The sequence below is a fragment of the Suncus etruscus genome, chromosome 15, assembly GCF_024139225.1.
Source record: "Suncus etruscus isolate mSunEtr1 chromosome 15, mSunEtr1.pri.cur, whole genome shotgun sequence".
NCBI classification, from domain to species: Eukaryota; Metazoa; Chordata; class Mammalia; order Eulipotyphla; family Soricidae; genus Suncus; species Suncus etruscus.
In genome coordinates, this window is record NC_064862.1 from 20,679,386 (window position 1) to 20,692,413 (window position 13,028).

The 13,028-nt window shown below is 48.8% G+C and overlaps 1 protein-coding gene across 1 annotated transcript in view; it reads left to right on the top strand.

Annotated features, from left to right (window-relative positions):
* Positions 1 to 13,028, top strand: part of ALDH2 (aldehyde dehydrogenase 2 family member) — a 35,967-nt gene that overhangs the window by 16,626 nt on the left and 6,313 nt on the right. The window contains exons 2-10 of the mRNA XM_049789345.1: positions 931 to 1,035; positions 2,669 to 2,809; positions 3,556 to 3,635; positions 6,740 to 6,851; positions 7,708 to 7,836; positions 8,698 to 8,811; positions 9,539 to 9,641; positions 10,030 to 10,214; positions 12,487 to 12,651. Coding sequence (XP_049645302.1) covers positions 931 to 1,035; positions 2,669 to 2,809; positions 3,556 to 3,635; positions 6,740 to 6,851; positions 7,708 to 7,836; positions 8,698 to 8,811; positions 9,539 to 9,641; positions 10,030 to 10,214; positions 12,487 to 12,651 — 1,134 coding nt within the window. The remainder of the gene's footprint in view (positions 1 to 930; positions 1,036 to 2,668; positions 2,810 to 3,555; positions 3,636 to 6,739; positions 6,852 to 7,707; positions 7,837 to 8,697; positions 8,812 to 9,538; positions 9,642 to 10,029; positions 10,215 to 12,486; positions 12,652 to 13,028) is intronic.

Genomic DNA, 13,028 nt, shown 5'->3' on the forward strand with positions numbered 1-13,028 from the left:
TTACAGCCATGTTGGAATTATCGCCAATGATCCAAGCAAAAGGTCAAATGATTGACTTCGCTAAGCGGGCCTTTTGGCAAATAATTCTTTTAGAAGAGGAAAGCCCTGCACCAGGGAAGGAAAAGACCACGTCTGGTGCGAGCTTTCCTTAGATGGGATGTAACACAGGGGGTCAAGTGTTGCTCTGCCTGGAGCCTGGGCCCCTAACTGGAGCTGGATTGGAGCAAGAAATGGGCAGAGAGCACAAAGATAGGGTTCAAATCCTGGCTGCACCCTCACTGCTCGGTGATCTTGACCAAGAGATTTAACCCTTTTTTGTTTATTTGGTTGGTTTTAGACCATAAGAAATGCTCAGTTCCTCCTGGCTCTCCACTCAGGAATTACACCTGGCGGGCTCAGGGGAACCATATGGGGTGCCAGGGATCTATCCGGGATCAACTGTGTGCAAGGCAAATGCCTTCTCCACTGTCCTGTTGCTCTCTCATCTCATGTGACTTCTAAAATGTCAATCTTTTAGGGGGAAGAGTGATAGCACAGTGGTAGGGCGTTCACTTTGCACGCGGCCAACCTGGGACAAATCCGGGTTCTATCCCCGGAATCCCATATGGTCCCCCGAGTCTGCCAGGAGCGATTTCTGAGTGCACAGCTAGGTGTAACCCCTGCATACTGCTGGGTGTAGCCCAAGAACCAAAAAATTAAAATAAAATTTAGATATTTTAGTTTGTTTGATGTGTTGGAAGCCACACCGGGCAGTGCTCAGGGATCTCTCCTGGTGGGGTTTGGGTTGTTGGGGATTGAATCCTGGTGGCTGCATTCGAAGTAAGCCCCTTCCTCGCTGTACTGTCTCTCCTGTCTCTTCTCTTGCCTTGCGAATCAGCATCACCCTGAGAGCTGGTCCTGAGCACTCTGTTCTGTTCCTTTTCCTCACAGATCTTCATCAACAATGAGTGGCATGATGCCGTCAGCAAGAAGACATTCCCCACCGTCAACCCGTCCACGGGGGAAGTTATCTGTCAGGTCGCCGAGGGGGACAAGGTGAGAGCTGCTTACTTGGGGATACAGAGCTGGGCAGGGCACAAAGGGGTAGTCTCATGTGCTACTTTTTTTTTTTGCTTTTGGCGTCACACCCGGTGACACTCAGGGGTTACTCCTGGCTATGTGCTCAGAAATTGCTCCTGGCATGGGGGACCATATACCACAGTCCATCCTAGGCTAGCACACACAAGGCAAATGCCCTACCACTGCACTATTGCTCTGGCCCCTTTTGTTTGAGTTTTACATATTTGTTATAATGAAGGAATAGTGGTAATAGTTTTTAGAAGTTAGAGCCAGTATAATATTTTTTCTTCCTCTCCTAACTTTCTGCTCAAAAATACTTAAATGTTTTTTTTTTTTAATAAGTAAAGTCCTTTGGGGGGGGGGGTAAAGGAGTGAGATGTGGGAGACATGCTGGGAACGAGTGGAGGGAGGATAACATTGGTGGTGGGAATGCCCTTCATTCATTGTCACTATGTATCATAAATAATTCTATGTAAATGAACTTCAGTCACAAAAAAAAAAAAAAAAAGATTGCAAAAAAAATAAATAAATAAGTAAAGCCCTTTAGTCCCTTGATTGAGTTCCCTGGTCCCAGACCCTCGATTGTAGAAAGCCTTACTTATCTATGAATACTTCTGATGTAGCAAAGAAATATCACAGTCAGGGCCGAAGAGATAGTACAGTGGGTAAGACACTTATCTTACATGCATCTGATCCTGGTTGGATCCCCAGCATCCTATATGGTGTGTCCTCCCACCCCCGGCACCACTAGGGTTGGTCCCAACACAAAAACAAAACACAAGCAAAGGAAGTACCATAGTCAGATGGTAAATGCACTTAAAATTAATCAGATCCAACCTCCTGCACATAACTTCTTGGTGTGTTGATTTTTTTCTACTTCCCCACACCAAAGGGAGCTGGTTAAACCTGCACATGTTGGGAATGTTAGCTCCCCGAGACTGTTCCAAAAAGAGGAGAAACTGGTCAGAATCTTCTATTCCTGGCTTTGTGCTCAGGAATCATTCCTGGCGGTGCTCTGGGGACCCTATGGGATGCCAGGATTTCTTTTGTCTTTTTTTTTTTTTTGGGGGGGGGTGGTCATACCTGGTGGCACTCAGGGGTTACTTCTGACTCTGTGCTCAGAAATTGCTGATGGCAAGCTCGGGGACCCTATGGGATGCCGAGATTTGAACCACCGTCTGTCCTGGATTAGCTGCATGCAAGGCAAACGCTCTACTGCTGTGCTTTCTCCCCGGCCCTATGATGCCGGGATTTGAACCTGGGTCAGCCACGAGCAAGGCAAATACCTTCCCCTACTGTGCTATGGCTCCAGCCCCAGAAGCCGTCAGATTTATAGGTGCTGACCTCAGGTTCTTCTCTCTTGGGGCAGATTTTGAAATGAAAATGCAGAAATGGAAACTGTTCTGCTCCCCAGTCCGTAGTGGAGCTCCTTACAAAGTGCACTGTTGTTCAATTCCCAACCTGGTCAGGCAGGACTTGGAGGGGCCCATTTCCAGCAGGCATGAAAGCCCCCCAAGTGTGCTGTGCCACTGGGGGGGTGGGTGGTCTCAGGATCACTTGCTGCTGAACAAGACTGAACTGAGCGGACTCCTCGGTGTGTGTCTTCCAGGCAGATGTGGACAAGGCAGTGAAGGCTGCCCGGGCTGCCTTCCAGCTGGGCTCACCCTGGCGCCGCATGGATGCCTCTGCCAGGGGCCGCCTACTCTACCGCCTGGCTGATCTGATCGAGAGGGACCGGACCTACCTGGCCGTGAGTCCTCCCTTCTTTGTCCTCCTAGCCAATGGGTTGGAGCATCACACACTGCTCACAAGGAACTGTCAGAAAGGACTGAGCCACTCCCCTACAAGGAATTTGCTTACACCAGCCAACATGGCTTCTCCTTGGTTCTATAGTTTGGGCTAAGAAAGGAGGCTGATGGGAGAAGCAAGAAGAGCCTTCCTAGGGAAGGGACATCTCCCTCTGGCCCCTCCCTGTGCTATGAGGTATCTTCTTCCTGACTGCCAGAGGCCAGGAAGCTAGGAGGGAACCCTTTTCCATAACCTCAGTCTTTTTGGAGAGAGCAACTAGAGTAAACTTTCTAGATGGCAGATCAGATCACTCAAGAATTCTTGAATCTGTCTGTAGTATCCTGTATCCTTCGAATCAAACCTGATTTCCTTCAACCTGTATCTGTCTTCCAATCCATGCTGGTCTGGCACACAGTTCAGGTTTGGGGGAGGAAGGTGCTCTGTTTCCTGGATGCCCCTCCTCTTTGCCCAGGTACCTCTGACATTGCCTTCCCATTTTAGCCTCTCAAAAATCCTGGGAAATGACTGAATGAGAAGTGGGTGCATGGTTGCTCTTCTATTTTGAAGAGGGAGGAACAGTGGGCTCTGAAATGCCATGAATTTTGGTGGCCCTTGACAATTCAGGCTGAACCCACAAACTGCAAACCACCCCAGTGTTGTGGGTCATTCTGTCACTGATAAATCTGTGCTGATCTTCTCTTTTCTTAGGCCTTGGAGACACTTGACAATGGCAAACCTTATGTCATTTCTTACCTGGTGGATCTGGACATGGTCCTCAAATGCCTCCGGTATGATACTTTTGTTCCTGAAGGGCTGGGAGCAACAGGAGGGGCAGAAATAGAACCATGTGGAATTTATTTGCAGGAGGTGGAGAAATTTGTCTGCTGTTTAGATTCTGTCTGGCAGAAATGATCCCTTAATATCACAACTGCAATTTAGCCATCAACTTAATTCTTCTTAAATCTTTTAATCATTTACCTAGAAGTCAGAATCTAGGTTATATAATGTGTCAGGTGCGCTCTTTTCTACTGTTGTCCCTTTTAATCCCTCTTATATCATTCATAATCTCTCCACTTCAATTTCTTTTTTTTTTTTTTTTTGGTTTTTGGGACACACCCGGCAGTGCTCAGGGGTCACTCTTGGCTGTCTGCTCAGAAATAGCTCCTGGCAGGCACGGGGGACCATATGGGACACTGGGATTCGAACCAACCACCTTTGGTCCTGGATCAGCTGCTTGCAAGGCAAACGCCGCTGTGCTATCTCTCCAGGCCCTCCACTTCAATTTCTATTCTGTCATCTTTTTTTCTTCTTAGTCAAACTAATGGTTTGTTGATTCTGCGACTGTTTTCAGAGAAATAACTTTTGGTTTTCTTGATTCTTTTTTTTTTTTTATTCTTTTTATTATTTATTTTGGTTTTGGGGTCACAACTGGTGGTACTCAGGGGTTATGCCTATCTCTGCTCTACGCCTGGCGGGCTCAGGGAACCATATGGGATGCCGGGGATCGAACCCAGGTTAACTGCATGCAAGGCCAACACCCTACCCACTGTACTATTGCTCCGGCCCCTTGTTGATTGTTTTTTTATGGGGATAGGGGGCACAACCAGTGGTGATCAGTGTTTTTTCCTGGCTCTGCACTCAAGGATTATTCCCAGTGAGCCTTGGGAGACTATATAGGATATTGGGAATTGAACCCAGGTTGGTCACATGCAAGGCAAGCGTCTTATGTTCTATTTATTGTACTATCTCTCTAGCCCTTCTTTTTGTTTGTAATTCTCCATTCTATCTCTCTCTGTTCTTTTTTTTTTTTTTTTTTTTTTTTTTTTTTTTTTTTTTTTTTTTTTGAGTTTTGGGCTACACCTGGTGATGCTCAGGGGTTACTCCTGGCTATGCGCTCAGAAATTGCTCCTGGCTTGGGGACTATATGGGACACCATTGGATTGAACCATGGTCCGTCATAGGTTAGCGTGTGCAAGGCAAACACCCTACTGCTTGCACCATTGCTTCAGCCCCTCTCTGTTATATTTTTATTTCTTTTCCTTCATTTTTTTTTGTTTTTTGTTTTTGGGCCACACCTGGCGGTGCTCAGGGGTTACTCCTGGCTATCTGCTCAGAAATAGCTCCTGGCAGGCATGGGGGACCATATGGGATGCCGGAATTCGAACCAACCACCTTACGTCCTAGAATGATTGCTTGCAAGGCAAACACCACTGTGCTATCTCTCTGGCCCTATTTTTATTTTATTTTATTTTATTTTATTTTATTTTATTTTATTTTTTTGGTTTTTGGGCCACACCCATTTGACACTCAGGGGTTACTCCTGATTATGCACTCAGAAATTGCTCCTGGCTTGGGGGGACCATATGGGACGCCGGGGGATCGAACCACAGTGCATCCAACACTAGTACTTGCAAGGCAGACACCTTACCTCTAGCGCCACCTCTCCAGCCCCTATTTTTATTTCTTATATCTTGCAAGATTTGGTTTTAGCTTGCTCATCAGTATTTTTGTTTTGGGGCCATATCTGTGTCCATTTTGTGGCCATACCACAATCAAAAGCATTTTTATTGCCAAGAAATACAAGATGAGGAATAAGAGCTTTGTCAGAGGCCTTTATTACAGGTAAAAGAAACTCCGCCTAAGGGCTGGAGAGTTAGTAGTGTGGGTAAGGTCTTGTAGTGCAGCCAACTACCATTGGATTCTCACATTTCATAGGGTCCCCTGAACACTGCCAAGAGTCACTCTTGAACACAGAGTCAGGAATAGCCCTTCAACAGCTCTGTTTGCCCCCCCCAAACCCCAAAGCAAAACAAAAATCTCACTCAGCCCAAGATGGCCACTGTGCAGTGAGAGTTTTGTGGTCTACCCTCAAAAGAGCCCGGATCTGGATTATGCCCAGCCCACCACCTTGTTTCATCATCCTCTGGCCTCTGCTCAGATCCATCTGCCTTTCGGAACCTGGCGGCAACTCAGACCCAAACTTCCTTCCAGCTGTAATCTTTAAGTCCCACACCAAATTCCTGTCAGCTCCCAGAGTCCCACTGCCACACTCAATCACTGATTAGCTGCTTTTGAGTCTGACCAGCAGCAGTCACTGTTGAATAAATCTGAATCCTCATAAAATTATAGTGACCAGGCCAGTCACCAGCCTCAGATTGCCAGTAAGAGTAAGTTGGTAGTAGGTGCCTGCAATTTGGTGGTCAGCGCCTGTAAAATAAAATCTACGAGTTGTAAGATCACCCAACATACCGTATCTCCTACCATAGGCAGATAGGTCTGAAGGAGCAGGGAAGCAGCAAAGGATTAATAAACCAAAACTAGGAGAGTCACGGGGTAAGTGGCTTCTCCCTCATGGTGTCATCTCCGAGAGCCAGGTCAAAACTGACTTTAATTATCCCAGAACAAAATCCACCAGTGTGGGGCAGGGCAGAGTGACCCAGGTGGGCTTTTACATATCAAAGGAGCTTTAGGGGCCAGAGCTGTGGCATAAGCGGTAGGGCATTTTCTTTGCACATGCTAACCTAGGACAGACTGTGGTTTGATTCCCCAGAGACCCATATGGTCCCCCAAGCCTGGAATGATTTTTGAGCACATAGCCAGCACTAACCCCTGAGTCTCACTAGGTGTGACGCAAAAAAAAAAAAATCAAAGGAGATTTAACAGAAAGAGGAAGATAGGGAATGCCTTTGTTTTGGGTTAATAGTTGGGTGCTACCTTACAAGTGTCTAGAACTTTTTTAGTCTCCATATCAAGCCATGTTTGGTAGCTGTTCCCAGCAGCACTTGCTTGGGGAGACAATGTGGTGCCAGGATCCTAGTTGGGGCTACCCATGCAAAGCACGTGGGAATCTTCCGCACCTGACAGTTTATCACCACCCCTTTTTTATTTTAAGGTATTATGCTGGCTGGGCCGATAAGTACCATGGGAAAACCATCCCCATTGATGGTGACTTCTTTAGCTACACTCGCCATGAGCCTGTTGGCGTGTGTGGACAGATCATCCCGGTGAGTAAGTCAGACAGGCCACATCCAGTCTGGTGCTGAGACGAGGTCAAGGCGGGGGAACTGGTTCCTGGCAGAAGTGAGAGATTCCAGGGGTAGCCTTTGAACTGCCTGTGCAGAGATTCAAGTTCAAGTTCCAGTGAACTCTTGTCACTCTGGGCAAGCTGCTGCTTTGTCTTCCTTCCTTTCTTTTCCCTTGCCCAGAAGAGTAGAATGCAGCCTCTGAGTAGGGTGGAAGGGAGCCATGAATGGGAGCTAAGCTTGATGCATAAAAATCTCTGCTAAATGTGAGGCACACTGTCTTCACCTGCCCTGTCTACTAGTCTTATGCCTATAGGGGGCCCCAGATAGTACAGTGGGTAGTTTTATGTGTGTACAATACCTTCCATGTGGCCTTCCACATGCCTTGCCTTCCATGTGGTCAATTATGATTGATTTCAGGCACCACATAGGATCTTCTAAGTCCCATTAGGGCTAATCTCTGAACAAAGAGCCAGGAGTAAACTCCTAACTCCACCAGTTATGGGCCCTCCACAAAAACAGCCTACATTGGCATGATGGAAAGTTTGGGGGATTCAAGAATCTGGTGCTGTTGCTTCTCTTGGGGTACCTTTTATATTTGGTTTTCGGTCCATATCCAGCAGCGCTCAGGGGTTACCCTTGGCTCTGTGCTCAGAAATTGCTCCTGGCTGATTCGGGGGACCATATGGGATGCAGGGATCGAACACCAGTCTCTCCTAGGTCAGCTGTGTGCAAGGCAAACACCCTACTGCTGTGCTATCACTCCAACCCTGGGGTACCTTTTCTGTTGCCTGCTGTGGCTCTTGGTTTGGGTTTTGAGACTAGCTGTTTGTTGCAGTGGAATTTCCCGCTCCTGATGCAAGCTTGGAAACTGGGCCCTGCTCTGGCGACCGGAAATGTGGTGGTAATGAAAGTGGCTGAGCAGACCCCACTCACTGCCCTCTATGTGGCCAACTTGATCAAGGAGGTGCGTGGCTTTACCATCCTTATCTCAAAAACACCCTGACATAAGTTTGCGCCAAATGTTCAGGGAGGAGCCCCAGTTTTGGGTCGGGTATTTCTAGAGCAGGGATTATGCCCTTCATTGTACTTCTGCTGAAGTTGCCCTTCTTCTCATTTCCTCTGTGAGCTTCCTTACAAGGCCCCCCATTAAAGAATGAAAATCATTCTATTTCAATGACATGGAAGGGGTGTCAGGGCCAAGCAAAACCCCAACAAGAGAGGGTTAAAAACAGGGTTTAATTGAGAAAAAGGCAAAGAGGGAGGCCAAGGGCCTTATAGCCAGCCCCTCTAAGAGAGGGAGAGAGAGGGCAAAGGTTGGGATCAAGGCAAGGAGTCAGCCAGGAAAAGGACCAAACAAAGGAAAATAGTAGCAGAGGAAGCAAAAGGCAACAGAAGGAGGTAGTCTGGCAAGCAATCTCTCCAGCAATTCGGCAGAGACCATCCAACAGAAGCAATCTGGCCTTGGCATAGGGTGGCAGCCATCTGACAGAGGGCAAGGGCAGGCAATGATCCCTAGCACTTCAGCCCCAAGTTTTATATTTCCAGGCCAGCTGCCCTCCAGTTGCAGTTACAAGGGGCAGGCATCTGATAACTGACATCTTCACCCTTAAAGGGACAGTAGCCCACTTATGGCTGGCCGACCAGGGACCAGAAGAGTCTCTGTTTCCTTATAAAGGGGAGCAGCCTGCTCTCAGGAAACCCCACAGAACAGGCTCCTGCTATGCCGTCTGGAATTTCAGAGTTTCTGCTCCACTCTGCCTGGGCAGCTGCCTGTCCTGGGGGCAGCAGCTGAAAGACCCTGTCCTTTTTGATCACTCGTCCCCAGGCTGGGTTCCCGCCAGGTGTTGTAAACATCATCCCCGGATTTGGCCCCACGGCTGGAGCTGCTATAGCCTCCCACAAGGACGTGGACAAAGTGGCTTTCACAGGCTCCACTGAGGTAAGATGCTCCTGTACCCTTGAGCTCTAGGATATGAGGAGGAGGAGGAGGAGGAGGAGGAGGTGGAGAAAGCAGAGGAGGAGGAGGTCTGCTGCTCTCTCTGCTCTACTCTGCCCTGGGCTATCACCAGGAGTTCCAATGAGGGCCCCATGGGCTTGCTTAGATTATTTGGGGTTGGGTGACATTCCAGCTGCTGTGGGGCAGGAGGCAACTTCTGTGGACTAAAGAGACTGCAACTGACTGGACTTTACAAAGCCCTAAACTGACCACCTGCCCCAAGTCTAAGCCTCTGGGACCTTCAAAGTTCCTTATTTTGTTTTGCGTTTTAGGTTTTGGGGCCCATAGTGCATGTAGACTCCACAGGATACCTAGCCCGGTGGGCTTGTTGTAGTTCTGGTGCTCACAACATGTGAGGCCTGATTTACAGAAGTTTCGGGATCCTGTTTGGGGCCTATGTGCATCTTTGGCTGAAATACCTCTCTCTTTCTTTCTCTCCTCTCTCCCTTCTTCTCTCTCTCTTCTCTCCCTCCTCTCTCCATCTTGCTTCTCACTCTCCTCTCTTCTCTTTCTTTCCTCTCTCTTCTCTCTTTCCTCTCTCTCCTCTCCCTCTTTCTCCTTTCCCTCTTTCTCCTATCCCTCTTTCTCCTCTTTCCTCTCCTCTCCCTTTCTTCTCCTTCTCCCCACTTCTCTGTCTCCTGTCTCCTATCTCCCACCTCCTCCCTTACAGGTTGGCAGCCTCATCCAGGTTGCTGCAGGGAGCAGCAACCTCAAGAGAGTCACCCTAGAACTGGGGGGAAAGAGCCCCAACATCATTATGTCAGATGCTGATAGTGAGTTGCCGAGGGAGTCGGGGAGGGGGCCTGGCTTGGGGAAGGGGCTGGGCGTCCCACTGCGGTTCTCACTTCTGTGATCCTCAGCTTCCTGGGCTGACCTCGGGCCAAAGGCTGGACCCTAGCCTGGTCCTGAGGCCCTCTGCCCTGGCTTCTCTGTATCATCCCACTTGTACCCCCGTGCTGCCTCATGTCCTCTCTCCCCATCACTTCCTTTATCCTGGTCCAGCTGAGAAGGGCTCAGAGTGGCCCCACAAGGTCTCTACCTCGTGGCCCACCAGCCCCACTCATATTACGTGGGTTGGGTGCACTTGTTCTCCACTCTAAGCACTTAACTGGCACCAGGGAAGCTGCCCTCACCTCACAGCTTCCTCTCTGCCTTCTCTAGTGGACTGGGCCGTGGAGCAGGCGCACTTCGCGCTGTTCTTCAACCAGGGCCAGTGCTGCTGTGCAGGCTCCAGGACCTTCGTGCAGGAAGACGTCTATAATGAGTTCGTGGAGCGGAGCGTGGCCCGGGCCAAGTCCCGTGTGGTGGGAAACCCCTTTGACAGCAGAACCGAGCAGGGCCCGCAGGTAAGATCGGCGTTTGTAGGTGCGTGTGACCCAACACTGACATAGGCTCAGGGCCAGGCAGGCTGGGCTTCGAGTCTGGACTCTGCTGTGTTCCCACTGTGTGTCCTGGAGAAGTCACCTGCTCTCAGAGCCTCTGTCCCAACCTGAGGGCACCTGTCCTCGCTCCTTCGAGCTGATAGCAGATAGCACTTTGCCAGTTTATAGACACATCACTTATACCAAGTGTCTGGGCAGAAGGGAAAGTTTGGTCCTGGACCATGGGTCTCTGTAAAAATGCTTTTTGTTTTTGTTTTGTTTTTATCTTTGGACCACACTCAGTGATGCTCAAGGGTTATTCCTGGCTATGCACTCACAAATCGCTCCTGGCTTGGGGGACCATATGGAACACTGGGGGATCGAACCACGGTCCGTCCTAAGCTAGCACGCACAAGGCAAACGCCCTACCGCTTGTGCCACCACTCTGGACCCTGAATGCTTTTTACTTGTCTAGCACTGCTAGATATGGCCCCAAAACAAAGTAAAGCAAACAATGCTTTTCTTTTCTTTTCTTTTCTTTTCTTTTCTTTTTTTGGTGTGGCTTTTGGGTCACACCCGGCAGTGCTCAGGGGTTATTCCTGTCTCCATGCTCAGAAATTGCTCCTGGCAGGCACGGGGGACCATATGGGATGCCGGGATTCGAACCAATGACCTTCTGCATGAAAGGCAAACTCCTTACCTCCATGCTATCTCTCTGGTCCCGGTGCTTTTCTATCCCAAAAGGACAGATAATGATAATTACATCCATAATTCTCGCTGGCATGTGGTTGGATGGCCACAGGTGAGAAAGGGCTTCATTTCACTTCTTACTGTACAGAGTGGTTTGCTTTGATTTTTATTTTCCCCATTAGCAGATACTATATTTTATTTTATTTTATTATTTTTTTTTGATTTTATGGCCATACCTGGCAGCACTCAGGGGTTACTCCTGGCTCTGCGCTCAGAAATCACTCCTAGCAGGCAATAGGGAACCAAATGGGATGCCGGGATTCGAACCACCATCTGTCCTGGGTCGGCTGCATGCAAGGCAAATGCCGTACCGCTGTGCTATCTCTCCAGCCCCCAGATATTCATTTTATTCATTAAAACTGTAGAGGCGGGGCCGGAGAGATAGCACAGCGGCCTTTGCCTTGAAAGGAGCCGATCCAGGACCAAAGGTGGTTGGTTCGAATCCCCGGTGTCCCATATGGTCCTCCCGTGCCTGTCAGGAGCTATTTCTGAGCAGACAGAGGAGTAACCCCTGAGCACCGCCGGGTGTGGCCCAAAAAAACAAAACAAAACAAAAAAACTGTAGAGGCCTGGGGCCTGAGAGATAGCATGGAGGTAAGGCATTTGCCTTGTATGGAGAAGGACAGTGGTTCATATTGTGGGCTCATCTCAAAACTTTGGCGGTACAGTGACATTTCAGTGAAACATTTCACAAAAATGTTTTGATTTCCTAGTTGACATATGAACCAGTCCTTATTACTCTATATACATATATATTGTATATATACATAATAGACTTTGATCACCAATTAATTTTATTTTGCCTTTTATTTGTAAGGTTTTGGATCACATTCAACTGTGCTCAGGTCTTGTTAATGGCTCTGTGCTCAGGGACTTATCATGGTGGGGCTTGAGGGACCCTAGGGATTGAATCCGGGTTGGCAGTGTGCACTCTTGGGGCAGGGTGATAGTATGGTGGGAGGGTATTTGTCTTGCACGCCGTCGATGCCAGTTCAATCCCCCACATTCTATATGGTCTCCTGAGCCTGCCAGGAGTAATTTCTGAATACAGAGCCAAGAGTAATCCCTGAGCGCTGCCAGGTGTGGCCCAAAAACAAAGAAACAAAACATTTCTATTATATGAGGAGCTGCAAATAGAAAATTAAGGATGGGGTTGGATGTGTCTTTCTCTCTTTTTTTTTTTTTTTTTTTTTTTTGGTTTTTGGGTCACACCCGTCAGTGCTCAGGGGTTCCTCCTGGCTCTACACTCAGAAATCACTCCTGGCAGGCTCAGGGGACCATATGGGATGCCGGGATTCGAACCATCATCATTCTGCATGCAAGGCAAATGCCTTACCTCCACGCTATCTCTCCGGCCCCGATGTGTCTTTCTTAAGAGGCCTGGAGAGGTTGCTTGAGCCTCTTATCTTTTATCCCCTGTTTTTCTTGTTGTTTGGCACCTGTGTGGTTCTGGGCCCACAGCTGGGTGCGGCTGACTCTGACTGGGGAACATTGTGCCTTCCCGTAGGTGGACGAGACACAGTTTAAGAAGGTCCTGGGGTACATCAAGTCCGGGAAGGAAGAAGGGGCGAAGCTGCTGTGTGGGGGAGGAGCCGCTGCTGACCGGGGCTACTTCATCCAGCCCACAGTGTTTGGAGACGTACAGGACGGCATGACCATTGCAAAGGAGGAGGTCAGTGTGGAGCCTGTATCCAGGGGAGAAGTGGACAGTTCGTTCCAGCATCTTAACTCAGTGACCCGGCAGTTGGGTCTGGGCCAAATTCTGGCTCTCTGCTCGGGACAAACTATTTATAATTCCCATGTAATCTCTGTATGTTTCTTTCAGGCATTCATTGTCTGGGGGGAAGTCATTCTCTGGCAGCGCCTACAAGCTGCTCATTGTGTTCTAGTTTCTGGGAACCACGAGCCCAAGAAGGACTTAGTTCAGCCCCCTTCAGCTCCTTGTAGTCTTCTCTTTGGGGGGAACCTCATCCGGCTGTGCTCAGGGGTTAATCCTAGCTCTGGGCTCAGCATGAGCTGGCCACATGCAAGGCATGCGCCTTCCCCACT